We start from the raw sequence: 16539 nt of genomic DNA, 5'->3' as shown, positions 1-16539 counted from the left end.
TCATGGTGTTAGGTCGAAAGAGAATTTGAGACTTCCGAGTACGTATTACATTTATACATGCTTGATTGTTGTTGTCCGTGTACGTGTGATGCACGTCGTAGTTGGACTATACAAGAGCACCCGAATTAGTTGTGAGACGGCCATTTATGAGGCCCAGCATGAGGTTTTTCTCCTTTAGGATATTTGGTGGAGAACAAATGTTAGGAAGGGCACTAGGATCATGCATGTTCTGTACCCAAAACAAAAATTGCTGGATTATGTTTGTGTTTATCACTTACTTATGGTTGGCTCAAAAGTCATAAGAGATATGCATATACTAGATATTATGAAGTGGGATCAAATATTACACCGGCGTCCTTATTTTATAATATATATATATATATATATATATATATATATATATATATATATATATAATAATTATTAGTTTTTCAATCAATGAGGTCTTTCCTTCTTACGAGAATAAATGGAGTCAAATCCCTAATAAATATGAACTTCTTATATAATAAGGAGACAACTCTATTTAAATAAATTTCGCAATCATTTTTAATTTATTACGAAACCCATTTATTTTTTTACTCTAACTAAACAACTAAATAATATTATTCAAATACATTTCACAATTTATCTTACACTTTTATATTTCAGCAGGTATATATCATAAAATTTAAGTACATCATATCTTCACATCCATTTTACGATATATTTTTTTATATTTTGGGGAATCTAGGGTATTTTCTTTCCAAAAACTAAATTAATTAATCCTTTTGAGGTATTAAAATTTATCTAAAATGTTGACAGCTTTTAACAAAAAAAAATTAAACCTAAAAATCAAACTCCTAACTATGTACCTAAGAAACGAAGTTATCTACTTAATTTATACTAGGAATTAATTCTTACGTGCATGTGTATCACTATAATTAAAATTTGTAATTAAAATTAATTTAGACATTAATTTCATTTCAATTACGTACATGGTTTAAATTTAAAATAAACACGCACTGTTTATTTGTCTAACAGGTCACTCCTCATATGAGTTTAATCAAACAATTTCTCAAAATTTGAGTATTCAAGCTTCATTATAAATTTTTTTTTGAAAAAAAAAATACTGTATTATATATGTGCTTTCCCTTACTCTAAGCAAGCCCCGCAAAAATCATATTTTCACATTCACAGTCTGTAGTACTTACCCAATCTAAAATCACGACCCTAGAATGATGTACTAATACTATAAGTTTCTTGATTCATATGCATATGGTTAATTTGGATACAAGATTTTTCTTTGACTTCTTCCTTGAGCGAATTTAAGAGATGATTTTTGGAGATAAATTATACATATACAAAAATAAAGAGAGAGAGAGAGAGAGAGAGAGAGAGAGAGAGAGAGAGAGAGAGAGAGAGAGAGAGAGAGAGAGAGAGAGAGGGTTGGTAGCTATATACTTGAAGATATTCTCAAGCAACCAATGAGCATATGCTTAAAGAGCTGCTAGAAAATCATAATTATTGTAGACTTGTTCAATGGTGTATTCCTATTTCCCTAACCGCAGCGGCAAAACTTGCAACTAGCATTTTCAATATGATTTCTTTCATTTTGTTCATTTATTCCTTTTATTTATTTATTTTCACTTGTTTGTTTCTATTTTTTTGAATTCTTTGTCACTGCGCGTTGCAATGTAGTCAAGTTAACGATTTCTTGTGGACGAGAGAGAAACAAAGGAGGATCGACAAGAGTTACTTGACGTTGATAATTATGATACTCTTTACCCCTATACATATATAAATAAATAAATAAATGTATAAAAATATAAAAATTAATTAAACCAATTTTATTTAAATTACATACATAAATTCATGTGCGTAAAAGGATCAGATTTACTTCACTATTACCAAATTAAAAACTTATCAAATAAGAGTATGAAAATATTTCTGGTCCAAAACAAGGTCATCCAATTTTATTTTATTTTTACAAAAGGAAACAAGTTAAGCAACGAAGTAACATAAAGTAGCATGTTCAGAATATTATGTAAATAATACAGAAACTCATGCTCTAATATCACATCTTATCAGGGCATTATGTTTCAGCGTCCTCTAGCATGAGGTTCTCCACACCTATTCACCTAATCATCTCTTGCCACAAACACAAAGTTTGAGATCTTCAGATGATCCAAACACAAACAACACACAAATAGTGGGCTATCACATTCCTAACTAAAATACGAATAAACAAATACATAAGCAAAATACATTATAAAAATATGTATCACATAGCTCAACTTACTACAATCTATGTCACATCACCACTTTATCATTTAAAACTCATTTTTCAATCACCAATCACATTACACATGAATCACTCACTCAATTCAAGACGTAGCAACACTCAACAATTTCATAATAAACAATTCACAGTCATTATGTAACAATTATACTAAGACCCAAGCCTATATACAATGTGATATCATATCAGTGAAAAACAACACCAGGACGCTTAGGAGTACATAACAAGACACGTCACACAATGGGTATGTCAAGTCACTCTCACTAAGTAAAATCATAAGGTGACCAAACAAGGCCACTCTGTTTTGCGAGAATGCTCCAACCATATGAGATCAACATAGGCTTAAAGGAGCACTCAAACCGAGTGTATTTACCCTCAAGGCTTAGACTCCGAAGAATCCGTTAAAGCTTCACCTTCTTGATTCAGGTCTAACCCCTAAAATAATTTTTGCACACAGACTGCTCATGAATTATACAATACTCATGACCTCATACTTATTTTCAAACACATTTAACATAATGCACTACAATTTAACACCTCATGTTCCTAACTTAGAACCTTATACTTTTCTTTTAACACCTCATGCATTGCGCTATAATTTAACACCTCAAGTTCCTAACTTGAAACCCTACACTTTCCTTTTAACAACTCGCGCATAAATATTTTTTCTCAAGATAAACATCAATCGGATTATTGTATAATTCACAACTCACAACACAAGTAATATCACCTCAAGTATTACAACCCACTTATTCACAACCAAATTCCATGTCCATAATTTTAACATATCACAACGTCACAATTCACCATCACATGTTTACGTGTATCTCACAAATCAACACATGTTCAATTTATCCATTACACACAATTTCAATCAAAATTTCATGATTCTAATATAAGAATTTATCTCGCTAATCTAGTAAATCTTGTCCAAAATACAAAACAAGTTATACGAAAATGTTTCTCACAACACGGGGAATAAAACCCCTCAAACAATTTCACATAATCAATAGGAAGAATTACAATACAATAAACATCCCAAAATAAACTCCAATTTGATCTTCTAATGATCCGTACACATGCTCATTCTAATCTTAGTTGGGATAAACTCATCATTTATCTCTAAGGGGCTCACATGTGTAGTCCAGCAGTGATAGTGACATCTCTAGCGGTTTCCTAAGATTCCCCAAGCTTTTCCTTTGGTTGCTCTATTAGGGTTTCCAAGCGTTAGAGAGAAGGAGAAGGAATTAGAGCCTTCATTGCACTGTCTGCGTGTGATGAACAATTATCCCTCTATAGAGATTATTTTCAAATCCCAACGATCAAGATGTGTAAAAATGAATTTCAAACCTGGTTTTCAAATTTCACAATGATCCAACGGTTAATGAGTCTGAGATCATAGTTTTACTAGGACAAATTTAGGTGCATGTGGGAAAAATAAGAGTTACGTGTGAGGGACATTTATCTCACCATAGACATTATTTCACAATTCCCAATGGTGGAGATGTGTGAAAATGAGTTCCGAATCTGGTGTTCAAATTTTACAATGATCCAACGGTTAATGAGTCTAGAATCATAGTTTTATTGGGACAAATTCGAGTGTATGCAGAAAAAAGAAAGAGTTTTGAGAAAGGGAGAAGGGAAAATGGATTTGAGAGTGTAGAGATGTATCGTCAATGTAAAAACTGATCTAATATGTTTATTTATAACTAGGTTATTTTCAACCTATTATTTACTCTATTTTTCTTTATTTTTATTATTTTATAAACATGAACTCTATTTTATTTCCAATCAAATGAATAAATAAAACATCCTTTTTATTTTTCTTCAAATTATTATTTTGATTAATAAAATTATTTCTCCTTATTTATTTAATTATAAAAACTTGATATTTTTTTAAAAATTCTATTTATTTTAAATAAAAATCATTTTTAATTTATTTTACGAAAAATAAAATGTTATAATAACTATCTATTAGAAACTTTTAGAGGAAGTAATTAATGAAATCTATTTTTTTTATCATATTAATGAAATCTATTGAATAAATTAAAGTACAACATGGAAAAATCGAGTCAGGGAGTAAATTAGTTCTTATCGGATATTAGTCTTTTAATTTGGCGTTGACATATGAATCACGGAAATAATTCGCAACTTACTTATCTTAAAATGCAATCATTAATTAAATCAAGCTTGCACTTATTGACTATATTCGGCTTTAAGCCACACTATACATGCTAGGATTTGAGCCATGTGACCCACGTTGGGTGGCTCATGAAGATTGTAATTTTTCCTTCTCTATACACGAGAGGTTTACCAAAACGATACGCAACCTTGTTAGTTGTTTGTTTCTCACCCCCAAACAACGGTGAGAAGAAGGAATAATATTTTTGTTAAGTGCTTTGACATGTGAAAACATCCCAATTATTTGTAGTGTTTTAAAAGCGAAAACGAACGTATTCAATGGTTGATATGGATAATACAAGAAAAATTTATTTTAAAAACAAACTAGCATTAAATTTGCCAGGTACATTTCACTTATTATTCATGAAAGAATGTAATTTTAAATAATTAATATATACCAAATTTTATTTTTACTGATATTTTTGTTACATAGTATTTGCCTATTATGCTAATGACAAGTTTTCCTAAGAAAACTTGAATGATCACTTTTGATGGAGTATCACATCTCAATCATATTTTTTTTATTCATAAAACTTAAACTCTAAATCACTATTATCAAATTTGGGCTGGATTGATCTGAGCCATTAAATGGACCAGTCATACAATAGATTTGGTGTGACCTGATTTGACTCGATGGGTTTAGAGGTTGACTTGGCAACTCAACAACCCAGTTGAGTTGGTGGATGCACTTTTCTTTATTATAACAGAACAACATCACTAATATGAGAAAATTCAATTTATACTTTTTTTTATCAAGGATAATCACATCTTGGGATTTAAGATGATAGTGTTGATGACACTTCCAATTTAACTTTTTTCCCTTGGCTTATATTGTTATCTACAAATAAAACTTGTATTTACCTTATCTCATTTAGTAGACTTACTAGTTTGAAAATGATTGTTCTTTATTAGAGTAATAATGAGATGAATGGAAAAATTCTATTGTCTAAATAAAACAGGTTTTGCAAAAGTATGTTAACTTCATTGAAATTGCTTTTGTATTTGTTAACTTCATTGTCTAACTATACATTAGATTATATCTATCAATGTACTACACGATGTACTACACTGATAGTCTTAATAAATAAATGATAATATATTTTAAATTCTAACTTAAGGTTGTGTATGTTAAACTTTGAAAAAAAAAATATGTTGCTCAAAATTTTTAAGCAAGTTCATTAGTATGCTTTTAAATATGTTGAATTTTGTTAAACTTTAAATCAAGTGTACAAGTTTAGAGATTATAAAAATTTTCAGATTTTTTTAATATAGATCGGATCATGTTGGTCAACTAGTGTGACTCATCAGGTTGACCTATGACTCAGTACCTCAACCAAGTCAATGATTGGTTTGAGTATAATAATACTACCCTAAAACTTATTTAAGAAGTGGTCCAAATCTAGTTCCTCTCAAATGAGCACAATGTTGGCTATTTATGTGTTAAGTATGGATGACCTATTATCACAACTGGACGATTCATCCGTACTTATGATTTTGATGGTTACAAATATATAAATTGTTGATGGACTAATGGATTTTTTTATAGTAAACAAGACTTACTACATATGAGCAAACTTTCATTTATTCTCTATTGTAAAGCTCTTATTAGTACATGTCCATTCAAAAGTGGGAAAATTGTTTTTATTAAGATTAAACATCCAACGCCCAATGCGTTGTTATAAACTAGCATCCACTCCTTTGTGAAAACCAGTGTCTATACAATGTGTTTATTTTACTTAAGTCCAATGGACTTATTCACTTTCACAAACTGATTTATATTAAGTGACATATCCATCCATGCATTAGATTCATGTTAGCCACAAAGGGAAGTGCACATACTTAACTTGAGTAGATTCATTTTGCCAATCTTATTTTTGAATTGCTAACATTTGAATTTCAAGTAAGAAAGCACAAAATAGAAGGCAATAGAAGAATTCATAAGAATATTTCCTAGAGGTCATTTTTGTTGAAGAGAAGAGCACATACAATTGTTTGTACTTATATTCCTTCTCACCACAAGAGTGTGACATGTAGCATTGCCTTCAGCTATGAGACAATGGTCATATCAAAAGCAAGTGCTAATCATGCAAGGAATACTTTTAGTGAAGTCTATAAAAGGTGACCAAGGCTCTCTTATCAAATACAAGAAAAATATGAGAAAAGGCATTTGAATTGTTACTTTGTCATATAAGTGAACGATATTTGATTATGCTTAAGTTGTTCATTCTTTGCTTAGCAAAGTTATTTCATTGTATTCGAGCTTAAGTGTTTATCCACTCTATTGAGTGATTTGAATTTGTATATTCATTCAAACATTATTATTTTTTTGTAAAAATCATGAGTGACTTAGTGTTAAACAATACTTGGGAAGCTAAGGATGTGTCAGGAGTGGCTTAGAGAATACTGTTGTAGTCAAGAATGACAAGATAGAATACTTGTTTGTAATTAAGTTTTATGTTGGAAAAGATTTGAGAAATTCTATTCAGATAGGGAAGCTCAAATGATAGAAGGAGAAGAGAGATATTACACAAAGTTGGTATTTAGAGCTTCGGTTCAAGATCAGTTCTGCATCTCTTTCATGGTAGATCAAGTCATCAACGATCAACCATTCTATTTGTTATCTGTTCATGCTGCATCTTCAAGATTCTATCACGAAGATGGTCAACATAATCAAGATTGAGAAATTCATAGGGAAGAATAGCTTCAACCTTTGGCGCATCAAGATGCGAGCCTTGTTGAAAGAACATGGCATCTGGTCCCCTCTCTCTGGTTAATCGTTGAAGACTGATAAGTCAGTGCTTGAGTTACAAGAGAAAAAAGGTGCATTCACAAATTCTCTTATCTCTGTCTAATGAGGTTTTTTATGAAGTTTTATGAAGAATTGATTGTTGTTGGGCATTGGCTCTAATTGGAGAAACTCTCTGCAACGAGTTGCTTCAAAAATTATGTTGTTTGGCCTCCAAATGAGGGAAGGTAAGCAACTGAAGGAACATCTTGATGAACTAAAATATGTTCTAATGGAGCAATGCGACATTGATGTCAAGATGGAAGACGAAGATTTGACAATGATTCTTTTAGCATCTCTCCCTCCCTCCTTTGAGAATTTGGTGAGTTCTCTTAGTGTAGGCAAGGACTCCATTACATTTGAAGAAGTCAACTCCAATTTCTATTCTAGAGAGCTTCGACTAAAGGTCTCCAGAAAATCATGATGAAACCTCTGTGTCTGGACTATGGGTGATTGATTCTTCTAAATGGCAGAAGAAGAAGAAAGGCAAATGTGCCATGAAAAACACAGTTGATCCTAAGGACATCTATAATTATTGCAAAGAATCGGGTTACTGGAAGCGAGACTGTCCAAAGAAAGCAAAGAAAGATTTTGTTGTTGCTCTTGTTCATAATGACTCCCCATTGGAAAGCGATTTGGTTCTGGCTGTTGGTGAACAACTACAACAACATTATGAACAATAGTTACTAGACTCAGGTTGTTCTTATCATATGTGTCCATACAGACATTGGTTTTTGACATATGAGAAGAAGTTTGGTGGTAATGTCCTTATAGGTAACGATGCTCCTTGTAAGTTTGTCAATATAGTTTCTATACAAATCAAAATGCATGATGGTATTATTAGAGCCTTAATTGAAGTTCGTCACATGATTGAAAAAGGTCTTAATCATGCACAATATAATTCTATAAGCACAATTTTATGCAGTGTAGTTAAATTTTAGCTAAATTAGGATTTATGAGTGTGCACATGTCAAATTAGGTTGGGTATGATCAAATCCATTATCCAACCCAATCAAAGTTGAACCCATCAAAGTTGAACATATTGGTTTGTGTCAGTGTTCCAAGAAAAAAATTAAATAGTTTGATTTGAGTTGAGTTGAATCAACTGGTCAAAACATTTAAATTTGTTTATTCTTTTTTAAAATCCAATATTTTTATAAGCTAAATTTTTTATTAAATGAAATACCAAATACATTACTTATAATTTTTACGTGTAGTCAAATAGTTGAGAAAAAGATAAGGGGAGAGATTGCATTATTATCATCATCATCACATAGACTAACATACTATGTTAAACATGATTTAAAAATTAAAATATAATAAACAAGCACCATACTCACAAAGCCAAAAAAAATACAAAAACTAAAACTATTACAATATAGTTTAATAATTTCAATGTTCTCAAATAGTCAAATAAACGGTGTCAACTAAAACGTCAACTAAATCTAAAATAATTTGAAGCAAATTAAAAAATAAAATAGATATTTTACAACCAATTTTGTTTCAACAAATTTAAACCACAAAATTTGAAGCATAATAATAATTGATTTTTTAAAATTTAAAATATATATTATATATGTTATATATAAAAATAAATAATAATAATAGTGATTTAATACAAATTAACGGATCAATGAGTTCAGATATTAAAATCTGTGACCCAACCTAAAACTCAAGGGGTTTGAATGAGTTGGGTGAAATTTGATTCAAATATAAAAAATATCCAATGCACATTATTTTGATTGGTTTTGATCAATATGAATATACCAGTGACCCATGTTCATAAATACTCCCCTATTGGGATTTGATCAAAATTTACCACATAAAATCATACAATTTTTTTTCTTAATTAGCTAAATTATATTTTTACTTGTAATTAATTTTAATATCTATTTAGTTATCACAAAATAATGAAAATATACTAACACAAGCATTATTATATTCTGATTGCAAACTCTTAGGATGTTAGACACTAATTCAAGGATGCATTATCGATATCACACCCGTTTTCGCTTACAACAATGATTACCATGACCTATTCTTAGATGTTAGCCCCAACACGATCTTTTCCTTTGCATGTCACTCAATTAATTAGCAGCATTTCAAATTTTCTCAAGGATCGCAGTCTGTTCTTTCCATTTTTTAGTCCAATTTTTGGGGTAATGTTAATTGTTTTATATTTAATTATAACTTGAAGAGTTTAATTAAATGCACTTGGTGCACAATGAATGTGGGTGCTAAGTACATTGCCACTGGGATGCTTGCCTGGAGGTAGAACTACAACGGGGGGAGCATTAAGGAGTTGTGTGCCCATTGGGAATCAATGAGGGCATACGTTTAGTGGGTAGTTATCAACAGTTAATTCTATCGGAACCAGCCTTCCCAATATGACATTGTGCGACGACTGGAATTAGAAAGATTAGAGATTAAACTATCTTTATAAAAAACAATAAATCAAAAAATAAGTAAAACATAAATATTAAATTTACAAAATAATTATTAGATTTTAATTGCAAAGTAATAATAATTAATTATCTGATGTCACAAAATCAATCATATGTTATTAAATGAATTGCAAAGTAATAATGATTAATTATCCAATTCACATTCAATTAAAACAACTACACTTAAAATCCAAAAAATGAATTTCGACATGAAATCAATCAATTAAAAATAAATTTAAATATATTTGATTGATTTGGTAATTATAAATTGACTTTAGACAATTAGATTTTTTTAATAAGCGTGAGTATTTCTAAATTTGAAATCAAATCTTAAACTTTGGTTAAGAAACTCAAATACACCAAATCACACTTGTGTTAATTTCTTTTTTCCCCCTTTAATATTATTGATGTATGTGAAATGTAAAAGAAGTATATATATATAAGTATAAACTTTTTATTGAGGAAATCAATATAAATATAATGTGAGTGAGTTCATTCCAAGCATAAAGTGAAAATAACATTTAAAAATTAGTTTTTAATATAAAAATTTAGTGGATCTACACTAAACTAATCCGATGAAAAACATCCACAACAGGTTATAATAATAATAATAATAATAATAATAATAATAATAATAATAATAATAATAATAATAATACAAAAACTAAATATAGTGTTTTGAGTATGACTGCAGTCCATTGAGACAATTAAGTTTACTTTTTTCTTTTTAGTTGGTGAATTGAATTACAGAGTTGTCCAATGGTACGTACAAAAACTAAATGTACAAACTGATACGAAAATTGTATGAAACAAATTTTTCCGTCATCTCCACCAATAATAAACCATTTTGCCCATTTTTAATTTATCATTTGCCCAACAAAATGTTCACACATTTTTTAGAGGACAAAATGTTCACACCTTTTTTTTTAAAGAATTCACACCTATTTCTTAATGAATTCGTATTGTGTGTTTTTCATACTATATGCAGAACTCCATATTGAATATTTCCACTTCTGGTAATGGAATTGAATTTATTATCAATAAATCCGCTACTTGTAAAGATTCTAAAGAAAGAAACACTGTAACAAAATCAAAATATTAAATCCCAATATTATTAAGGCGGCAAAGGCACCGTTATAAGCCAAAAATTATGTGCTTGAGGAATTACGCTAATAAAGTTATGTACAATTTAACAAGCAAAAAAGGTAAGCCAAATGAAAGTAACAAACACTTTAATTAATTTAAACCGAAGCTGTGGCTTTGGGGTTTTATTAGGCTGCTAAGGCCGGCGTCAATAAACTAAAAAAGTAGGCTCCAATTGAATGAAACGCAGCCGTTAGCATCGACTTGCAACTACTCCAAGACCCCTCGTCACTTTAATAATATTTCTCCTCATTTATAAAAATAAGTCAAAAAACATATTATCACTTGTGTTTCTCTTTTGTGAAAAAAGAATTACATTTTGAAAAGACATAACTAATTAGATGTATAACTGTAAATATTTTAGTGTATTTTCTAATCAAATTTGGGATTTTACTTCTATAATTCGTGCAACAAAACATGAAAGATTATGATAAATTATCAATATAAGATTCCAATTTTAATTGAAAAACAACCAACAAAACATTAAGAAATTGTATTAAAATTGTCATTTTTTCTAATGTAAATCAACATAAAGTTAAAGATTAATTTTTTTAGATGTTGAAATCTATTTAATTGACTAATTAATTTCAACTAATAATTCTTCATACAAAAATTGGAATCTAATATCTCATCACATCATGCTCAATAGAAAAGATATTCTATTTATGAACCCTATCATATCATATTTGATGTGGTTCTTCAAAGAAAAAAAACGAGCAAATATTTCATTTTCTAAAAACAAAACATATTGAATCTTTTATTATATATTAATTTGCATTTCTTTCCGAATATTGTTCTCCCCTCACCCTATTAAAACCCCCCTCACACCCTCTCTCTCTCTCTTCATAACATTTCCAAGCCATATCCAACATTCCACCTAGCTCCCCAATCACATCTTCACCACACCATAAACCTTCTTAATTTCTCTCTTCATTTTCTCCTCTATTGTCATAATCATGGGGACCTTCCCTCGCTTCGACCCAATCACCACCCAAGACCGGTCCAACCAGACCGTGGCCTCCGACCTTGACGGCACCCTCCTCGTCTCCCGGAGCGCCTTCCCCTACTACCTCCTCGTTGCCCTCGAAGCCGGCAGCGTCCTCCGCGCCCTCCTCCTCCTAACCTCCGCCCCCTTTGTCTACTTTACCTACCTCGTCCTCTCCGAAACCCTCGCCATCAAGACGTTAATCTTCATAACCTTCGCAGGTCTCAAACTAAAAGACGTCGAGCTCGTGTCCCGCTCGGTGCTACCGAGGTTCTACGCCGAGGACGTGCACCCCGCCACGTGGCGCATTTTCAACGCGTTCGGAGGGAGGCGGTGCATTGTCACGGCGAGCCCCCGGGTGATGGTGGAGCCGTTCGCGAAGACGTTTCTTGGCGCGGATACGGTGCTCGGGACGGAGCTGGCAGTGACGGCGTCGGGGAGGGTGACGGGGTTCGCTAAGGAACCTGGTGTGCTTGTTGGTGTTCAGAAGAAGGAGGTGGTTTTGAAGGAGTTTGGGAGCAACTTGCCGGATTTGGGACTCGGAGACAGTGTAACGGACATGGACTTCATGTCAATCTGCAAGGTTGGTATAACTGTAATATGCATATACTTCTCTCTCCCTCTAAATTATTAAGATCCAGTTTATAAGAAACAAGCCATATATATCTTACTTAATGACTTGTTTCTTATAGAAAGAATCTGAGTAGGTAGTATTATATAACGTAAGATTAACATAATGGGATACTCTGTCAAACAAAAATGTAATGGGATATTGTTAACTTTTTGTTATAAATTAAAAAAAAAATACAACTATATATTATATAAAAATTTGATTGAAACTATGAAGACGAAGTTATGACCTCGAGTATCTAATAATTATTCTCTCTCTCCCGGAGAGAACGTGAACGCGTAATACAGCTAATTTTAACTGTTTAAAACAACCATATATCTGTATATAAAACTTAAGAATAATAAAATTTAAGAACAGTATTATAAAGTAATTTTAGTGTTTTTTTTTAATTAAATTAGAGTTTTGTCTTGCTAATTATTAAATGTTTTTCATTATTGTAAGGAGAATGTTAGTCATTAGTTGGTGTATTGAGAGTACTGAATTAGAATTGTTTTTATACAAGGTACTAAATAAGATTTTTTATAACATAATATATCATTTAATGCTATGAATATATTTTTATCGTAATTTCTAATAAATAACTTTTTATTTATGAATTTCTAAATCAACATTTTTAACATACTGAATAGTAACACCTTTAATTAAAAAACCATTAAATAAATTAATTTAATTAAAATGCACTGAAATGTAAAATTGTTTCATATTATTAACGAATCACGGATTATCATAATAATATTGTTGGATTTTGCAATAATTATTATAAAAGTAATTTTTAATTAATTAACAGTATCATTTTTGTTCACATTAATAGTGTATCAAAATTAAATTGTAAATACTTTGAGTGTGTTTTATATAATAAATATATATTTTTAAACGAAATACTTTTTTTTTTCTTTTTCTACTGGCCATACATATTTATAATTAGATGTTGCTTTCAGTCACTCACTTTCAACTTTATGTTTAAACGTGAGGAAGCCAGTAAGTAAGCTACATGAGCTGTTTCTTTGCGCAAAACATTAGATTAGTTAGATTGTCCACAAATCGCTTCATATTTGGTGAGAGCCTTTAATGATCATGGCATAGTTTTCAGCTACATACAAAGTGGTTCTCTACCTAAATATACATACATTTTTTTTTTTTTGCATATTATATGCATAACAAAACTCTTTCCTGTCAAGAGAGAGTCTAATTTAATTGACTAATCAATATGAGTAAATTATTATAAATTTTCTTTCACAAATTCCTACTGATTACAAAAAAAAAAAAAAAACTCCTCACTTAATATGTTAGTTCCATCCCGTCTTTTTCGATATTTACTAACCTCAACTTTTCAAGTGGCCCACCCATTTTATTTTCTATGGTTCGTTTCTGGATACGTCTTATTACAGCTTCAGTTTCGAGCTGGTTATGTCTCTGCTTTTAAGTTCTCTTTCACAACTCAGATGCGTTACTATTTTTTTTGTTTTATATACCTCTAATAATTAAAAGATCCCTAATTGGTTATCTTCCAAGGATGGACAAATTCAATTTAGATGGGGGACTTCTGACACTTTCCATAAGTTCCTCATGTCCAACCAATTTTTAACACTCAATCAATGCCGTACTATTTGTACCTCATGTAAAATATATGAATTTTTTTTATCTCTCTGCATGGTTTTCTAATCATCAATATTACAAAGCACGATTCTTATGACATCCCCTGCTGCTGACTTATTCTGTAAAACTTAATTTTCCCTTGGCTGTTATAATTTTGCCTTTTGTTTTTAGTTATATCACCTATCAAAGCTGAGACGCGTGAGTTAATTTTAACATGTAGAAATTTGTAATTTTTTAATTTTCTTTTCCTATAAGTAAATATGAAAAAGTTTAACCAAACAAGATTATATAGTAATAACATGATATGGTCTAAATCCAAGCAAAAGTTGAATGAAAATGCCACTCATGCTCATTTTTCACATGTATCAAATCTATTCACTACCACTGTTTTCCCCTACAGGAAGGATACATGGTGCCAAGGATCAAGTGTGAGCCACTACCAAGAAACAAGCTTCTAAGCCCAATAATTTTCCACGAGGGCCGTTTAGTTCAAAGGCCAACTCCTCTAGTGGCCCTCTTGACCTTCCTATGGATGCCAATTGGCATAATCCTCTCAATCCTAAGGGTCTACCTCAACATCCCTCTGCCAGAAAGACTTGCTTGGTACAACTACAAGCTTCTTGGAATAAGGGTCATTAGGAAGGGTACCCCTCCACCCCCACCAAAGAAGGGCCAAAGTGGAGTCCTATTTGTATGTAACCACAGGACAGTTTTAGACCCTGTGGTTACAGCTGTTGCATTAGGGAGGAAAATCAGCTGTGTGACATATAGCATAAGCAAGTTCACTGAAATAATTTCTCCTATCAAAGCTGTAGCACTCTCTAGGGAAAGAGAGAAAGATGCTGCCAACATCAAGAAGTTGCTTGAGGAAGGGGATTTGGTGATCTGCCCTGAAGGCACCACTTGTAGGGAGCAATTCCTTTTGAGGTTCAGTGCCCTCTTTGCCGAGCTAACCGATAGGATTGTCCCGGTCGCCATCAACACGAAGCAAAGCGTGTTCTATGGGACATCGGTTCGCGGCCACAAGCTGCTGGACCCTTATTTTGTGTTCATGAATCCCATGCCAACTTATGAGATCACTTTCTTGAACCAGTTGCCAACAGAACTCACCTGCATGGGAGGCAAATCTGCCATCGAAGTCGCCAATTATATTCAGAGGGTTCTTGCAGGGACTCTCGGGTTTGAGTGCACCAATTTGACTAGGAAGGACAAGTATGCCATACTTGCAGGAACAGATGGAACTGTTCCATCTATGAAGAGTGCTTGAAATTGGAGAGCGACAAAGTAAAATCAATCCCTTCTTTTGTTTCTCTCTATTGGTCACGTTGTTTTCCAAAACGCTTAGAAGTATTAGAGTAATAAAAACTGATTGTTTTTATTCCCCATAAAAATAACAGTTTATTATATTGTTATTATGATAAATACAAATTATAGTTTCTGTTGTTTGGTCAGTCCTGAAATTTCTGTTACATTATTTTTGCATAATAGTGGTTATCAGTATTTTTTTGCTACAATGTATGTTACGCAAATATAGTACTACAGATGGAGGTATGTGATCAAAAGGTACGTACCAGCAATAAAGGCATTGCTTTGGTGCCTTCAATTTGCAAGCAATTATAGCTAGAAAGCTGACAGTGGTGTCGATACATAAATAAGTAACTAGTACTAGAAATAATGAAATATACAGAAGACTAGTTAATATGATCCATGTGTTACAGTGAGGCATGTTGTTCAACTGGCCAAGTTGCATGGAACTATCAGCCGAGGCAACAAAAGTCACCCCAATTGGCTTGAAAATAAGACAAACAATCCTAGCCTTTTCCTAAAGACAAGACTTGGATCAGCGAGCATAACTAACATAGATTAAGTGTGATTTCTTAATAAATACTCGCGCTTAACTTTATGAGTGAAACAAAGGAGAGGAAAATGCGGGAATTCACGTGGAAAGGATAAATTCTCCTGTAGAGAAAATAGGAGAAATGATTATTTGGTTCAACTACTATGTTCTCAATCAATTTTCACAATATACATAGTCAAAGTTTATCTCTCCGAAATGAAAAACTGATCTATTTATTATGTGAAGATTGATCGGGATTATGGTCGCCGTGTGATCCCGGATCATGTAATAAGTTCTCCGGTTGACTCTAATTCAGCTTCTATCCAGATAAATCATTTGTTAAATTGATTTAATGAATTGATTATCACAAAAGATGCTAAATTATTATATATATTAAGATATTTAAACCTTATAATTAACATTTTAGATTACTTATCAGAACCATTAAATTAAAAAAATAGTAAAAATAAGAGTAACATAATACTTTTCTCTCCCTATGTTTTAAATTAAAGGATGTGTTCCTATTTAATTTAACCATAGTTGATAGACTTGAGAATAATTGCTTCTAAAAAGTTGCCTTAAATAAAAACATACACTTCAAAAATTCATTCAAAATCAATCTGACAGTGAAGCAAACAATGGATGTAAGCCAATTACAA

General features: G+C 31.6%; 1 protein-coding gene across 1 annotated transcript; it reads left to right on the top strand.

Annotated features, from left to right (window-relative positions):
• The first annotated feature begins 11648 nt into the window (after positions 1-11648).
• On the top strand, positions 11649-15467 carry LOC100817242 (glycerol-3-phosphate 2-O-acyltransferase 6). Its single transcript, XM_006573283.4, has 2 exons — positions 11649-12399; positions 14444-15467. Exons 1-2 carry the CDS (start codon positions 11788-11790, stop codon positions 15308-15310), a joined length of 1479 nt encoding a protein of 492 aa, XP_006573346.1. The 5' UTR covers positions 11649-11787; the 3' UTR covers positions 15311-15467.
• The last annotated feature ends 1072 nt before the right edge of the window (positions 15468-16539 follow it).

The sequence above is a fragment of the Glycine max genome, chromosome 1 (genome assembly GCF_000004515.6).
Source record: "Glycine max cultivar Williams 82 chromosome 1, Glycine_max_v4.0, whole genome shotgun sequence".
NCBI lineage: Eukaryota > Viridiplantae > Streptophyta > Magnoliopsida > Fabales > Fabaceae > Glycine > Glycine max.
The sequence above is the reverse complement of the archived record's forward strand: the minus strand, read 5'-3'. Positions and strand labels throughout refer to the sequence as shown.

Excerpts from the sequence above, each read along its gene's own strand:
- LOC100817242 (XM_006573283.4), top strand. The coding sequence starts at position 11,788 with ATGGGGACCTTCCCTCGCTTCGACCCAATCACCACCCAAGACCGGTCC. Across the intron at positions 12,400-14,443 it reads ACTTCATGTCAATCTGCAAG|GAAGGATACATGGTGCCAAG; the intron begins GTTGGTATAACT and ends TTTCCCCTACAG.